The sequence below is a fragment of the Perna viridis genome, chromosome 15 (genome assembly GCF_037379345.1).
Source record: "Perna viridis isolate PV_CMFRI_1.1 ecotype Kerala chromosome 15, ASM3737934v1, whole genome shotgun sequence".
In the NCBI taxonomy this organism is placed as follows: Eukaryota; Metazoa; Mollusca; class Bivalvia; order Mytilida; family Mytilidae; genus Perna; species Perna viridis.
The window spans coordinates 13995179-14012107 of NC_142459.1; the positions used below are offsets into that span (position 1 = coordinate 13995179).

The 16929-nt window shown below is 30.8% G+C and overlaps 1 protein-coding gene across 6 annotated transcripts in view; it reads right to left on the bottom strand.

The window, feature by feature from the left end:
* Positions 1-9047: 9047 nt before the first annotated feature.
* The window catches only part of LOC148597041 (tyrosine-protein kinase Fer-like), a 40058-nt gene continuing 32176 nt past the window's right edge, over positions 9048-16929 (bottom strand). For all 6 annotated transcript variants that reach the window (XM_088562651.1, XM_088562647.1, XM_088562650.1 and 3 more), the window contains one exon: positions 9048-16694. In XM_088562651.1, the coding sequence (XP_088418777.1) occupies positions 16555-16694 (140 nt within the window). In that variant the 3' untranslated portion in view covers positions 9048-16554. The remainder of the gene's footprint in view (positions 16695-16929) is intronic.

A 16929-nucleotide genomic window follows, 5' to 3' on the forward strand; every position in this document is an offset into this window, starting at 1 on the left:
GAACATACGGTATAATCCATGATGTTCGTATTGAAATTTTCAAAAAGTCGTTATAGTGATGCCAGCATAACGCTTGACTTGACTTTCAGGAAAGTGACAACTCTTCACTCATCACTCGTAATTTAAGGCATTGAAAACCATGCGATACGTGCATATGCTCGAATTTCGGAATAAACTTCTTCTATTGAGTTATGTGTATAGACAGATGAACAAGAAACTAAGTACTCGCATTGTGCTATAAACAATGTAATAATTATACGGTTACGGGTAAAAGGTTGTATAGAGTTTAGATAAAGCAAAAGATCAGTTTAAGATAAAGTCTAAATGAAGCATGCACGGAAAAATGAATTCCTATATTTAATACTAACGCTAACCGTTAAGAGTATCCAAACAAATGAAAGAAATAAGATTTAGTGTAACAAAAGGCTCACAGGAGCCTGAATCTCTCACCTGGTTCATCTTGCGGTTTTCGACAGCAGTAACTGTAACAAGGTGTCGTATAACAACTTTGACCAAAAGAAGCCTTTAGTAGGCCATATCATAAGAATCACTCGAAGTTGTTTTTTGTTTTATCTATCATGGTGTTCAAGATAGTGGCTAAAACTGACAAAAAAGCTCATTTTTCGCATGTCAAGGGCATTATCTTTAAGAAGGATTCGTCTTCCGTTTTTAACTTGATTAAGACGTTTGTAGGCCTTTTCTATCTATTATCGTTTTCAAGATATGAAAAAAACCTCATTTTCGCTTGTCAAAAAAGGCAACAACTCTAACAATTAGGAGTCGTCCTTCATCTTTGTCCTAATTCAGACCCTTGAATAAGCCTAAGGATTGTGTCATCATCTGATTTTTTTTTATTTCTATTATAGTTTTAAAGACGCCGACTAAATACTGCAAAACAAACTTCATTTTTCGCCTTGCAAGGTCAATAATTGAAAATGAACGGATATGGTGAAACATTGCATCAAAATATTACCTAAATAAAAAATAGTAAATACTTTCAGAGATCACCAAAAGGTCTTCAATAAGTGCAAATAATACCTATAAGTGAGCCCTGGAAGGCCCAGAAAATAAATTAATAAAATCCATGGTAACTGAACGATGACAATTCTTCAAAATCAAACTAAAAAGTAATATAACAACACAGAGCCACACTAGTGACCAGCATCTCGGACAGAGGCATGAAATCTGCGGTTTTATAAGGCCGTAACAACCCCCTTCAATGTAAGGTCAAATGAAATAAAACAAGAAATAAATACACCATATAATTCATTCAATAATACGTCTAATACTCTCCATGGCATACCTCAACAAAAACCATAAATGAGATATTCACTTGAAGTACACTCGCTTTTACTAGAAGCTAGTTTAAAATGTATTAAGTAGCAGTCTTTATAAAATTCAGACAGGAGGTGATTCATGCATATCAAAAACCAACCAACTTTACTTTTATTTCCTATTCAGAATCAGTTACAAACCACATAATCAGTCTTAGTTTTTCATTTGGGGGTTGCGCTTTCTGAGATAAAATTTACATAGATTGTACATGGAATTAGCACTTTGCCACATAAAATATCGTGTAGAGCAAAGAAAAAGCATCATCTGATCCATGGGTTGTTTCTACACCATGAATCACTTTACCATAGCCAGTGTCTGAATTTTATATGGACTGGTACTTAAAGAATGACAACAACTTCAAAACTACCAGCTTTAGAAATAATCGGTCATTATATTTCCAGTAGATTTGGGAGAAGTAACGTCAAATACTAAATTTATCGTAGGCAAGATTCGATGTATATTGCAATATACTCCAAAATGACTTAGTATATAATTTATGTAGTGCAATTAGGGATCGCATATTTCTATTTCTAAAAGCAAGGTTCAAGGAATAAAAAAAAATTATGTGAAACTCGTATCCATTACCATAATCTATTTTATTCGATTTTTAAACCTCGTGACATCATTAGGGTACACTTGCTGTTTCAAGGCGAGGAATTCTTGCTATAGTATACCGACCACATGATCTAGCTGGTGCCTTAGTTGGTACTCATCCGAAAAAAAATTATATCACTGTTTCGAAATGTTTATTAGAAATGGAGATTTTTGTTCAAGTGGTGACTGTGAACTGGTTTCATGGAGGAAACTAAATACAAGTCTTTATTTAAACAGAAGTCAAAGCAAATACAACTTCTTCAAAAAGCCTAGACTGAACGCGCGCTGTTCGTACTTGTTTCAAAATAGCGGCGTCATTGACCATTAAAAATGCGATAAAACTAATTAACTTGTAGTAATATTTCGAATTATGAATTGTTCTTAAAGAATATGGTGTAGCAATATATTAAGCTGGATAAATGTCAAAATAAAGCGCCGTAGTCATATATATTCATCCTATAAATGTTGAAATCGGTAATTGTTCAGCTGTTCCAGGTAACATTTTTAGTCGCATGAATAATTTCAAAATGACATAGAAAATGTGTTTGTTTGTTTGTTTGTTTTTTTTTTTTTTTATAATAAAACGAATTTTGTTTTGGAAAAAATGGCAAGTATCCACGTTTTTTAATGTTGTTTAATTTTGACGTCATGGTGACCTCATTCCCCAGCAATTTTTCAGAAATACCAAGAACAAAACTGTCTTAGTTTAAACATATTTTATCTGTAAAAAACCGAAAGGATTGGACAAAAGTAAAACATACTTACGAGGTCCTCTCCCATATACAATAGCAATGTACAATATTTTGTCAAACCGAGCATGCATCAATTACATTTTTCAAACACTAGATAAAAAATAAAGTGAAAAATAAGACATAGAAGAGAAGAGTTTGAGAAAAGGAAAGAAAAAATAAGAGAGTTGAGAGGAATGTGGTGATGGTGAAGAAAACATGGGCATATCACTATTTCATCAAATTTCATCAAACAACAGAAGATCTTTTAGTTTCTTTGATATATCTATGGACATGTTTTATTAAACGAACATTTTGATCATAAGTTAAATTTGGATTTCCATGAGTCAAAAGATTTACATTCAATGGCAAATCATCGGGCAGCCACCTAATGTTATTCATAAGGATTACTCGAGTGTTTCCGTGTAAGGGACAGTCAAGAAAGAAATAATGAGCATCCTCAACATCTCCGCATCTATATAAAGAACTACTTACGATATTGACTCTACATAAGTCATAGTTTAAAGAAGAAGCAGAACATCTTAATTGTGTCCAAATAATATTCAGTTTTCGTTCACCAATAGAATAATAATTAGGAACTAGTGGTTTGTGTGTATCCTTCTTTAACTCTGTTTTAAATTTGGAAATAGTGTCTAATTGTCGAGTGGATACATCAAGTTTATTCCATTCTTTAATAGTAGCAGGGATAAAAGACTCGCTTGTTACAGATAATCTACAAAATGGCTGTAATATGTCATCTCCGTTTCTAAGGGGATAATTAGTAAGGGATTGTACTTTGGGTGGTATTACGTCAAGGAAATAAGATGGGCATTTTTATGTTCAATGTTATAAATCATTTGTAACTTTCTTCTTTTGCGTCTAACATAAGTAAAGGTCTTATATATATTAAATATAACTTCTCTAAAGTGTTTCTAGTAAGTTGATACTTCAACTTCCGAAGAATATTTAGATGTTTTTTAACACAAGCTATAATATTTTCTACATGGTCGTTCCACTTGGCATTACTGCTAAATGTTACTCCTAAATGTTTATGTTGGTTTTTGATTGGAATGTCTATTCCATTCAAGGAGAACGTGAAGTTGGGAGTTTCATAATTGGAGAATATCAAAATTTCGGTTTTATCTGGATTAAAGGACATCAGCCACTTTTTGGACCATTCATCCAATTCACTCAGATCGTGACTGATTACAGAGAGGATCTGTTCACTGTCAGAATCTGAGTCATTGAAGGAAGTGTCGTCTGCGAAAAGTCTGCACAAGGATGTCAAGTTACCTGCTATATCATTTATGTATATAAATAAAAATTTTGTGTTTTATTTCGATTTAGTTTGGTTTTGTTTTTCGGTACTGCATGTTTTATGTGTACGTGGCATCTTTGACGGATTCCTCCTTTCACAATGAACGATGAATTTAATTCGATGAAACAAATAAAATGTACAAAACTAATGTTCCCTAATTTAAGATGTTTCTTGAATCATGTGTGGAGGGAGAAGGACTGAATGCACTATACTATGAAAAAATATTGCCGAGAAAATTCACAATGCAATGACATAGTAAGGGAATGTAGGTGTAAGTCAACTATTCAGGGGGTGCCATTCTACCGTTTATTTTTTCTTGTACACATTTTCATTACAAAAGTAATTTGAATTGAATTAAAAAACAAAGATTCCTACAAAATGGTTTACCATTTATATGAAACAAATCATTGAACTTTTATTATTGTCAAACACGAAAAATAACCATTAGCATTTGCTAAATCATTTTCAATATCGATGTGTATACTATCTCCAACGCCAAGTTCTACAGCACCGACAACCGTACTTGAATGGTAGCTCTGGGCAGGTGAATGATGCGCTGTGTATGCCTCGGCAATTATGTTCTGGTTTTTATGTATGGTGAATTGTTCGCTTAATTATTATTCTTAAACATATGAAATGTATATGATGTTTTTTAAAGTCTTTTCAGATATATATTTAAAAAAAACAAAAATATTTTTTCTTGCGGAGACACGTTCTGTTAATATCCGGCCTCACTATGTATAAATATAAAATGTACTTGTAACATTAACTAGTAATTTAATACTTGATGTATGTTAGTGAAAAATCAAGGAAACTATTCTAATATGGTTAATATAATATTTTCAAAGAATTTTAGTATCTTATGTCCTGTTCTTTTGAACAATTTTTTTATGGATACACTATATAGTTATGCAAATATGTACATATGCACACAAATATAATATCGTCCAAACCAACCAATAAACGTCGTGTGTTTTGCACAATTTGCAGAGAATCAATGTTTGTAATATGTATTAAGTAACAGATACAAGATTGTAATTTGATGTATGGCAGCTCATAATATCTTGTGAAAATTTCGTATATGTATAGTATGAGATGATTTCATGTAGACAGTAAATAAAATTAAAAAGGTAGCTGCAGGATGGACGCAATAAATTATGTAGGCTGCGATGCCCATTTGAATTCCCACTCATCAACTTAAATAAAACGAAGTAAATTGACATATACAGGTATCATCAGGCCCCCTAATGAAGCCAAGGATATCGCTGGATTTTCGAATTGTCCATAAAAAAGTCACAAAACCTCGACTCTACAAAGATATAATTCAACAAAAAACGTCTCAAATTGATTATCATTCGATAATTCAATTCTCTACATTATGAAACCAGAAAAAGCTTAATTTACATACGAATTTAAAAAGAAAATTAAAAATATTACCTCTACCCCTATAAACAGGCCTCAGTATTAACATTAGTCCCAATCACAACAAACCAACACTATAAAGCTCACCATTGGGCATGTATGATAAAAATATGAAGTTTTAAATATATTTGCCACATAAATGAGATTATTGTTTTATTCATTTTGCAGTTATAAATGTAAAAAGAGGACTTTTCAGAATTTCTTATTTATTTTATTTAACAGGCTCTTAATGTTAACTCTAGTTAATATAAGCTTTTGTATGATACGATACATTTATATAGTATCTTAGTTTTTTGAAAGAATTCAATATAATCAACGTTTAATAAATGCAAATTCATTTTTGATATTTTCAAAGAAAATTATATGGTCCATGCCATTTGTGAACCATAAACAACAAACGTTCAAGCAATTTGTATTTATCGATGGTATTATATAGATTACATGTTCAATACATAAAAGATAAAATAATAAAAAATAAATCTTGACATACATTTAATGGAGAATACAGTCTGGAAAAATTTAGTTTGAATATTCATAACGCGTTTCACAATGGTCTTATTTTTTTTATCTGATCTATGACAAAAGGCAGATACACGGTGTAATTAAACGAGTGCGTTCATATAGAAATTTATTATTTCGGAACATTTTTTAAGTTCAATTATTTTTTTTACTTTAAACTTTACGCTTTATCAATACAAAGTACAAATAATAATAATGTGCTAGTAGTTATACAACAGAATATAAGCTAGCATTACTGACAATACATTATGTATCGTCAAACATTTCATGATATATTTTTTTAAATATTATAATATTATAATTATAATATTATAATAATAAACAATATTCCTAATTTCAAATGCCTATAATAGGTCCTTGGTGTTCTAAACAGAAAGCAGTTGAATAAACTTAAAAGCAGAAGGTTAGACCAGCAATAATTTACTAGCTCAGATTGCCTTGTACATTGTGAAATGAAGCTCAGATTGCCTTGTACATTGTGAAATGAAGTGGAAGTCGTCCTCTTTCTTATTAAAGTCATACCATACCATGTCAAAAGGTTGATTTATTTCACCTTTTCTGTCGTTTTGTTCTATCTACATTTGGATACTACTGATGTTGGTGTTGACTTCACCACGTAAGACGTCAAATTGGTTCTCGGTCTCATTTATAAATTCACGATTTTGTGATTTCAAATCAAGAATGTCGTTGGTAGATTCAGTAACTTGTTTGTAGATTGATACCAAGTCATGTTGACGTGCTGTCTCTTGGCTTTCAAGCCAGGCTGTTTTTGAGTATAACACACTTACATTATGTTGGATGTTCTGTAACGTTTGAATTTGGTTAATGCTTTGCAGTTTCTCTAAATTATTAACTTCGATTTTCAAATGTTCAGTTCGGTTTCTATACATGTGCAAGTGAGTGGTTTGCGATTCAAATGACGACTTTAGCCTCAAATGTTCAGATGATAAATTTGATAAACTGGTTTGAAGGTCGGCGTTGAATTTTTTCAAGTCTCTGATTTCCTTTTTAAGACTTGTGACGTCATCAGCGGTATAAGATGTGTTCCCAGAATTTGTAGCGATCTGTTGTTTTAATGCGAGCACTTCCTGTTGAAGTTGACCGACCACCTGTTCTAATTGCCGCCTTAATTGTTTTTCTTCCGAAAGAAATTCGAAAACTATTACGAAATGCTTATCAGTTAGGGAGTTTTGTCCAAGAGTCGACTGTGAACTGGCACCCAAAAGGAAACTAAACGCATATTCTAGTTGTAAAACGAGCAAAAACATTGCCAGCTTCATGATTAGTTTCTGAAAGCATTAGCCTGATTATTGAAGATTGCTCTTTGTTTATCTTTACTTGACATACTGATGAAAACAAGGTCAGGCACATTGTCAACACATTCAGATATAAACTTCCGTTTATACAGACAAACTGATTGTAAAGCACTTAATTCATTTTATACGATAAAAGATTCACATGCTTCATGAACACATACAATTATAACTGAAGTCCTGTGTGTGGGCTTAACAAATATGCTATATTTTATCATTAATTTCGATAGATTATCATTGAGGCTACCTTTTAACCTAGTTGACAAAACCAAATGAAAAAGTATTTAAAATCTAAATGTACTGACACATGATAAACATTTATCAAGACTAAAGAGGTTTACTTTTTATTAGTCATTTATCATGTCTAATTCTAATTATTGTCCTGTTGTTTGCGATTTTGGTGGGGACAAGAACACACACACTTACACACAAAACGAAAAAAATAAAGAGCGAGCCTTGCGTTCCATTTATGAAGATTACTCATCATCGTATGAAAATTTATTATATTTAAATCTGGTTTATCAACTCATAAAACTTGAAATATACGGATAACGGCAATTGAAGTTTTCAAAATTTTACACAAACTCCGGTATATATAAATTAAATGATTTATTTTCATTAAACAACCTGACTATAGTTTAAGGAAAGGAAACAGAACAATAATTCTTAGGTCAGAACAGCAATTTCTGGTTTGTAACCATATAGAAATGCTGGGGCCACACTCTTGAATGAATTGCCAGACGCAATTTGTACGCAGACGAAGTTGATAAGATAAGACTTATTAATATCATGCAGATGCGGTTCCTTTAGCTTTTCATACGCTACATTATTACAGTTGCTTGCTTTTTAATAGTGCTAGATATTTTATATATCATATGTGCACACTTGCTTATGCTAAGTGACTTTGTGCTTTTATAATCCAAATAGTCATAAAAGTAAAAGTAGTTTTGATGTTTTTTTATACTCCTGCTTTTTTATGTCCTGCGTGTTGTAATGTGTTATTAATGATGTCGGTCAGAAACTTTCAGAGCTTGTGTTTGTATTCATGTATCACCGACTTTAAATACAGTTTCTGTCGATCTGTCTATCTGATTTATTTATTTCAGTTAATGAAAGTATAAAAGGAACAAAATACGAATAATTAGAAATTGTGGTACATCTTTTTGCATAAAATATAAAATTATTAAGAAGACACTTTTTCATGTAGAGAAAAATCTCTAGTTTTGCATAAATATTAAAAAAACACACTGCCACAAATTTCCATGAAACGATAGTGAATTGTTTTACCGTCCCATTGTTTGTCTAGCAATATAATCATTGATAAAAGTTATTTGACCACTTTCATTCTGGTCAAAATATTGTTATGTGCACAAAAAACAAATACTGAAGTAGTCTTCAAAGTCGCTTATCGTCAAATATTCTATGCCACTGACTGTGGCTTGCCTCCAACAACCAGGCAAATTCTACTAAATTTAACTCCCAATCAATCAGCAATTTTCTCATTTTCACTATAAACCCTTGCGTAGATATATGTCTGGACTTGGTTCAGATTTTTTAAAAAATCACAAATTTTAGTGAGCTGAAAGCTGAAGATTTTAGGTCCATTGATAATATACATCCGTCCTTTTCCATTTCACATCTTTTGACAAATCGTACCTTTGTGCAATACTTGCAAAATAAGTTTTTTCCTTTTTCGAAAATATACTTCACATTTTAGACTTTGGTGTAAAGAGATAGTATAAAGCAGCTCTTGTGAATTACTCTGAAACATAGAGATAACGCAGGCAAACTTGACAGGCAACAAAAGGAATCGTAACATAAATTAAAGAATTATTTAATGTAAAACAAAGCATTAACAATGTACAATATATTGTCATAAAAATTTGGCAACCTTTAATAACTAAAAAGCGTAAAAAGAGCTCAGATACAGTAATAGTATGGCATGCTAAAGTAAATGAAAGTCAATTTTCTTTTTCAGAATTTGAACAAAGCATAAAAACTGGGATGACCTGAGAGGGTGACACAATTTTCAGTGAAGAAGTGAAAAAGGAAATTTTTAATAATTTTAAAAAATTCCAAACACACAAGAAAATTTTTTTTGTTATATAATTTTAGCCCAACTTTTTGTTTTTCATGCATGTAAAAGGAAATCGTATAATTAGCACAGACCTGTCCAGTTAAAAGGAAAATTGAAGTCGTTCCTTTCTCATATATTGAACCAAACAAATCCTTTCACTTTCCAGTACACATTAGAAATAACATAAAACTGTAAGCGGAATATACAACTAGCTTTATAAAATAAAAAAACAAACAAACAAAAAAAAATGGTTAATTTACCTACGTACTGAAAAAAAGGGAAAAAAAACATGAAAAAGACTGTGCTAACTAATGATTAAATCAAAATCTTCCGTGCCATTTTGATTTATTTAGATAGAAATAGAAAGCAAGGTCTAAACATCCCTTAATGATTTCAATGTAACAGTGACTAAAACATTGAAGTTTCTGTTCAGAACACACAGGTCTAATTATGTAATCCTAATGGTATCAAGGTCAACAAAATTTTTTTTAAAATGTAACTACACATTTAATTAATGCATCATATGTATGCCATTTACATTTTTGCACCGAATATTATAAATCCACCCTTTTCCCTGTGTTAAAAGTCAGATACAGAAAACTTGTTTAAACATATAACTGTGTTTTACTAATTTAAAATGTATTCAAATTCTACCTCAATTTGTTTTTCATTTATTTCTATGTACATATTTAGTAAAAGGATGCTGATGTAATATAATAGTTTTAATATCATTATTTCTGTATTTGAAAGTGCATATTAGGCAAAATAGTACATCATATGAGATCTGAATTAGTAAAAAAAATAGCAATTTTAATGATCAACCTATGAATGTGCCAATTATTTTTAAGTACCATTAAGTTTTATTCAGATTTTTTTTTAAGAGATGAAGTTAAGTTTTGTTCCTATTAAATGTCATCTCTCTGAAATAATTGTTACAAAATAGAAAAAAAAATATGTAGCATACGCAAAATTTACAAGAAATGGTAATAAAAATATATTTATAATAAATATTTTAAAATTTATATTCTGTGCTTGATAACAAGTGGAATAAAAATGTGTATATGGTTTAACATGCTTCATGGTATACACTAGAGCTGAAGTGACAATTCTTTACTCCAGAGGTCCTTTGAACAATTTTTTACTCCATGGGTCCCTAGAACAATTTTTACCTAAAAATATCCCAATCCAATATCTCTTGACAAGATGTTTCAAATTACCATTAGAGCAAGGACTAGGTGCTCCAGTAGGGTTACTAAACCATCCATGGTACAGATAAGGCTGTTTTCATGTGTGACAGATCCAGGGGTAGGTTGCAGAGGCTGGAGCCCCCACATTTTTTGTTTAACTTTGAGAACATTGTAAGCAAACATAAGCAGACGATAGCTAGGAAGCCCTTTTTTCTAAATTGATAGATCAGAACACCCTCTTTATCTGTTTTTAGAACCACCCCTGTAATACAGACACAGATAACAACGTTATTTATATCCTTAAATATGACACTTATCAGATTTTTACCTGAGGTCAGATCAAGATAAACAATATCGACAAACCTGGGGTTAAATGTTGTTTATCATGAGGTCAAATGATGAACTCAACCATCATGTTCATAATTTAGAGTTTAAACCAGTGGTGGATTTCACAAGAGGATGTAAGAGTAAAATTGATAAGTTTTGTAAAACATTTGTTAATCACATGCAAATTGAGAAAATGAGTAAATAATACTAAATAGTCTGAAACCTCTTATTTCTTGAACCCCCCTTCAGATTACCCACTAGCTATCACATATATATTGAATAAATTATTTAAAGTTGTGCAATGGTAGAATAAAACAAGTTCGTGAACATGAAATAACATTTAAATAAAACATACCTTATTCAAAGTAAACTATTGCAATACAGGATTCTCTTCTTTTGAGAGTATAAATACAACTATTAAATGACAATTTTGACTTAAAGACATAAAATTGCAAAATATGGCAAAATCGAAATTAAAAAAAAAATCAACCATAATGGAGATAAAGTGAAAGGCAGATAAATTAAAGATACAATTTATAAGCACAGACAATTTTTAAATATTGAAAATTGATGAAATGATATGTTATCTACAGAGCGATTAACATAAAACACAGTAAAATCTGTCTAAAGTGAGCCACCTTTGTTGCATTAAGACAGGTGTCTGGTTTATACAGGCTAAAATGCATTGAAACTTTAATGAATGATTTCAGTTTACAGAGGTTTTCAATTTTCTAGGGTTCAGTTTACAGAGGTTTCCCCTTTACTAGGGTTCACTTTACAGAAGTGTCCCCTTTTCTAGGGTTCAGTTTACAGAGTTTTCCCCTTTTCTAGGGTTCAGTTGAAAGAGGTGTCCCCTTTTCTAAGGTTCAGTTGAAAGAGGTGTCCCCTTTTCTAAGGTTCAGTTTACAGAGGTGTCCCCTTTTCTATGGTTCAGTTTACAGAGGTGTCCACTTTTCTAAGGTTCAGTTTAGACAGGTTTTACTGAAGTATGAAAAGAAAGATATACTGACAGGATAAAACACTGCATAGAAGACTATCACAGACAAAAAAATCAAATACTGTGAAAACATTTATATTAATAGGTACTAGTAAGGGGGTTACAGGTTACAGTAAAAATTAAAAAAAACAAAAACAAAAAGCAGAAGAATACATTATCTACTGGGTATATCAAAAATAGAAATTTTAAATTAGGGTGCTGCAATTCCATGTAATGTGGTTTTTGGTTTGACTGCCCTAAAAAAGGGTGTTATCTCAAAAACAGAATGTAAAAATGACTCCCCATATACATAAATATTTTCAAAGTATAATGATCGGTACATAATATCAATATAAATCAGTTTTATTTTTACAAATGACCAAATTAATTCACTATCAAAATATATGGGATGCCAGTGTGGTTTTAGTCGAGTAGTACTCCAGCTAAGAATCATGCAGAATGTGATTCATTTATTTTTGATTTTTTGTTTAAGGCATTATAATAAACAGAAATTAACATGTGGTTTTGCATATCACCCCTGTCCATCTCCATAAGAGATATGAATTATATAGAATGTACTGTGGACTTAAAAATAAAGAGAGATAACTGTGAAAACGACACTAAAATACAGTAGAAAACATTGGATTTTCAATGTCAATTATTGCTTAACAGCAGACAGATTGGAATGAATGATTAAACATTTCATAATCTATAGACCCATAAAACAACTTAATTACAAAAATAAAAATATGTAGCCTTTTTTGGGGTGTATCACATTTTTCAGATTTTGTATGATTCTTACAAAGACAGCTACTTAAATTATTGATATTCAGATGGTAACATATTATATACATGGATAACATTTATATCTGTAGAAACTAAACCTATACACTATATTGACAAATCTTAAGGGACATATTCCATATTTAAATATGATGTTGCATGTGTTGTGCTAGGTATACCCAAACTCAAACAGGAAGTTGATAATAGACAGCAACCAAAATTGAGTACAACATTAATCTATATATATTGAAATAAATCAGTATATTGGTAACTGAGATACTTGTGATGAAATTCGGACTGCATGATAGACAGAATGATGGACAGGTGGACAAGGCAATTCCAACATAATGTACACTCATTGATTGAGGGTACAAATCCTTGTAATACGGCATGGACTATTTGAATTTCTGGAGGATGAGCACTGCAATTTTTAAAGGAAAATAATTTCTGGCCTAGCCTTTTTCATAAACATCTTAAATAAAAAATATGGCCAGCATTTGGACTGCAATTTAAATTCTGAATCAGATTCTGCCATTTGGGAAAAAAAATTTCCGACTGAATTTTCTAATATTTTTCATATGGAAAAAATAATAATAAATTTGACTGCCAAGAGGTTGCAATGAAAGTACTCGCCCATATGGAAACCCCTGCCAACACCCAAAAATCAAATACTCTGTGCTTAAGATGAACAAGAATAATAAAGGAACATTGATTTACACAGTGTATGCGACAACCACCTCAGATTTGCATATACATTCCCTTTTTTATAAATAGTGTCTTGCAAAATATGTTTTGAGTGAGAAAATACATGCATACAGGTTTATAGGTACAAAAAAGTCTCTCTCAACAGCAACAAGTACCATAGCAAAGTTTAATCAACAAAATTGGTTAAGGTGGTCCAGTTCTAATGTCTCTAGCACTAAACAGATAAATTTACCCTAATTGACCAGTAGGAATATTGATCAGACTTGCCTATGTGTAGCTTCAAATTTTATATTGTAGCTTTTCAAATTCAGATCTTTTTTTCTAATCAGTTTCATTGGTTCATACTTTGGGGAAGAGATCCAATAAAACTTTCTGTTTTTATTATTCATTCTGGCTTCCTGAGCAGTATTTTTGATAAAAAATCATCTTGAATGATGTGTATAGATGATAAAAAGAACATTTTTAATCAACAAAAGTCTGTATTTAACAGAATTGACAAAATAATGTTTGAACTTCAGATTAAACTAACTTTTAGGGAGAATGTGTTAAGCCTATGTTGTAATTTAAGGAGGTAACCCAAGGGTAAGGGATATAACTTCAAAAATGCATTATATGTTTGTATCATATTCATTATTACCAAAGCTTATCAAGATTTCATTTGAAACAGAATGAAATCAATCCAAGTTACTTGGATGCTTACATGAGATTGATGTCAAATGTGGAATACAAACGTTCCAATGATTTGTAAGAGTTGTGTCCCTTACCCTCCTTAAAAAGCTCATCACTACACAAATAATACCCTTTAAACAGACTTTATCAGGAAAAATATCAAAGGTAGAAATGAGAAAATACATGTAATAAGTAAATAATGCATAGTCAGCAATATTGAAAATTATATGTACATGTATACAAAATAACCTATGAAAGAAACAACACACAATTTCCCTGATCAGGCACAACTTTTAACAAATACTTAAACAAAACCATTGATTCTCAGCAAAAAGTACTTTACTCAATGAATTTTGTAAACTATGTCAGGTGTACCTCCTTTTATACAGGAGAATTTCCGGTAAAAGAAGGATTAATAAAAATTATATTCCGTGATTTAAATTCTGTAGTCCCTTGGTAACCATTAAAAAATTACACTGCCGCAAAACTTTTTCAGTATACAGAAATTCCATTCCAAGATCAGTCCAGAAAATTACTGAGATCTATTATTTTGAAATATAATATTACACAAACTGGTAATATCAGAAACCTGTAATTTAGATTTTATATAACTAAAAATTGTATTACTGAAAACTGTAATATTATTGAAACTTGCTGTATTATTAAAACATGTAATATTGTATTAAACCCCTTTATCTCATGGAATATACTTGAGAATCATATGATTTGCATCATATGATTATCATACAAATTGAGCACCATATGATAATCATATGTTTAACATGATTTAATATCGCATGATTATCACATGATAATCATATGTTTTTCACTAACATATGATTGTCTTATGTTTTCAAGTCAAAATTAACATATGAGAATCATGATAATCATATGTTTTTCACTAACATATGATTGTCTTATGTTTTCAAGTCAAAATTAACATATGAGAATCATATGATAATTGTATGACTACCATATCATATGATTGTCATACGAATTGAGCACTATATGATTATCATATGTGGCACATTTGGCTGTATATACATTGTATTAGGATATCAAATTACATAGCTTATAAATAGCACTGTGGGATAAGTTTAATCATTTACATGGTAAAAAATGGTGGTACAAGATGGGATAGAAAATGATATGGAAACTGGTGCTGAAGAAAGCATCAAACATATCATTTCATTATTTATATTATTACAGTTTTATGTAATTTGAATTAAGACAATGTAAGGGAGGTAAATCTAACTTCACTATGATGTTTTTCCTATATTACACAAAAAAAGTAATACAACTTTCTTTAATAATTGTCTGGACAGTTGATAAGGACACCAAATATTTATGAAGACACTGTAAAAATTCAATGTAATTGAAATTTACATAGTCAAAAGATAAATTAAATACTATAATATCTTATAATAAAGGCCACATTGAAATTAGTTTAAGCTCTGTGTAACCTCTGAAGATTAGACTTCGAGCCTAAATAAGAGCACTTCAATTATCACATAAAAATAATTCATTTTGGTTAAAAATTCTGATAATCGACGACCTCTAATATGAAATTTGTATTAAAGGCCAAATAAAATCAAGGTATGCATTTCCTATTACCCTTTCCATCTTATTTTTATCAGCTAAAAATACAGTACTCTTTGTTTTTTCATTTTTTCCATAAGCAGTGTTAAAGTCAGAAAGTTTTTCCTGTTACTCAGTATAAAAAAAAGCAGTCAAAAAATCCCTACCTATCCTATTTTATTTCTTCAAAAGTGTAATACAAGGAAATGCACATATTTACTTTTTTCGCCTAATTTATTCTAAAATAACTATAATAAATGTATGCCTACAACTTCAGGATTTGATTTTTTGAGAAAACATGACATTGTAGACATATTCAATGAGCTAACATAACTTTCTATAAAACAGTGGTGAATTATTTAATGTTCTGTGTGTAATAAATTTTGATAATTCACATGAGAAATAAATTCTGTACCAAAACATCACAACACTTTTCTCTTATGATGTTAATTTTATCTGATGAAGAATATCAATCCATCGATTACAAAATTAATTCTTTCTCAAATACAAATTTTAATTAAAATTATTTAGGAATCTATGTAATAATCAGAACATCATCAGCTGTGAGATTTATTATGTTCATGGAAACGTGTTAAATCTTACCATTCTTTGGGACTCATGATCTTTTTTTTTCATTTTGTTCACCCTTTCCAATAGTTATAAATCCTATTAGGACCATGTTTTCTTTACCCACCCCCCCCCATCCCCCCAAACCAAAAAAAAAATCACTGCTAGCTCTTAACTTTCTAATAAGTTCTATCTCCATGTATTAAGTTTTAAAATAACAAGCTAGCAAACTACTATTACTATGAATACGCTCATATTCTAAAATGATATTTCTGTATGTATTACCCATTTCAGTGATTGATAGTTTACATAGGTTAAAAATATGTTTGAAACTAATAAAAGGATATCCGAAGACACTTCAAGGATATCAAAGGACATAGTAGGATGCATACTTAAGACAGAATTCCAGTTTTCACACAATTCACTAGAAATAAATACATAAATTCCTTAATTTTGCTACAATTTGTTACATATTGTATGTAATTCTTTCTTGATTTCAGCAAAGTGTGGTCGTTTGGATGGGTCCTGAATCCAAGTCTTCAACATTAGCTGGTAAATAGATTCTGGAGTTCCCTCAGGAGCAGGCATTCTGTAACCTATAACAGAAATTGTTTAAAGTAAATGAATATTGGCAGATAAATTAAACAACAGACAAAACTAGGCTCCTCATCATTCATTGAAAACCCATGGGCTGCCTAGAGCTGAATTTGTTCATCCCAATGGAGGTTGTTGTTTTTTTGACATATTCACCATGTGCACTCTCATTTTATATCATTACATACCTATCTATATAAAATTCAGACACCACCTATGCCAGAGGTGATTCATGGT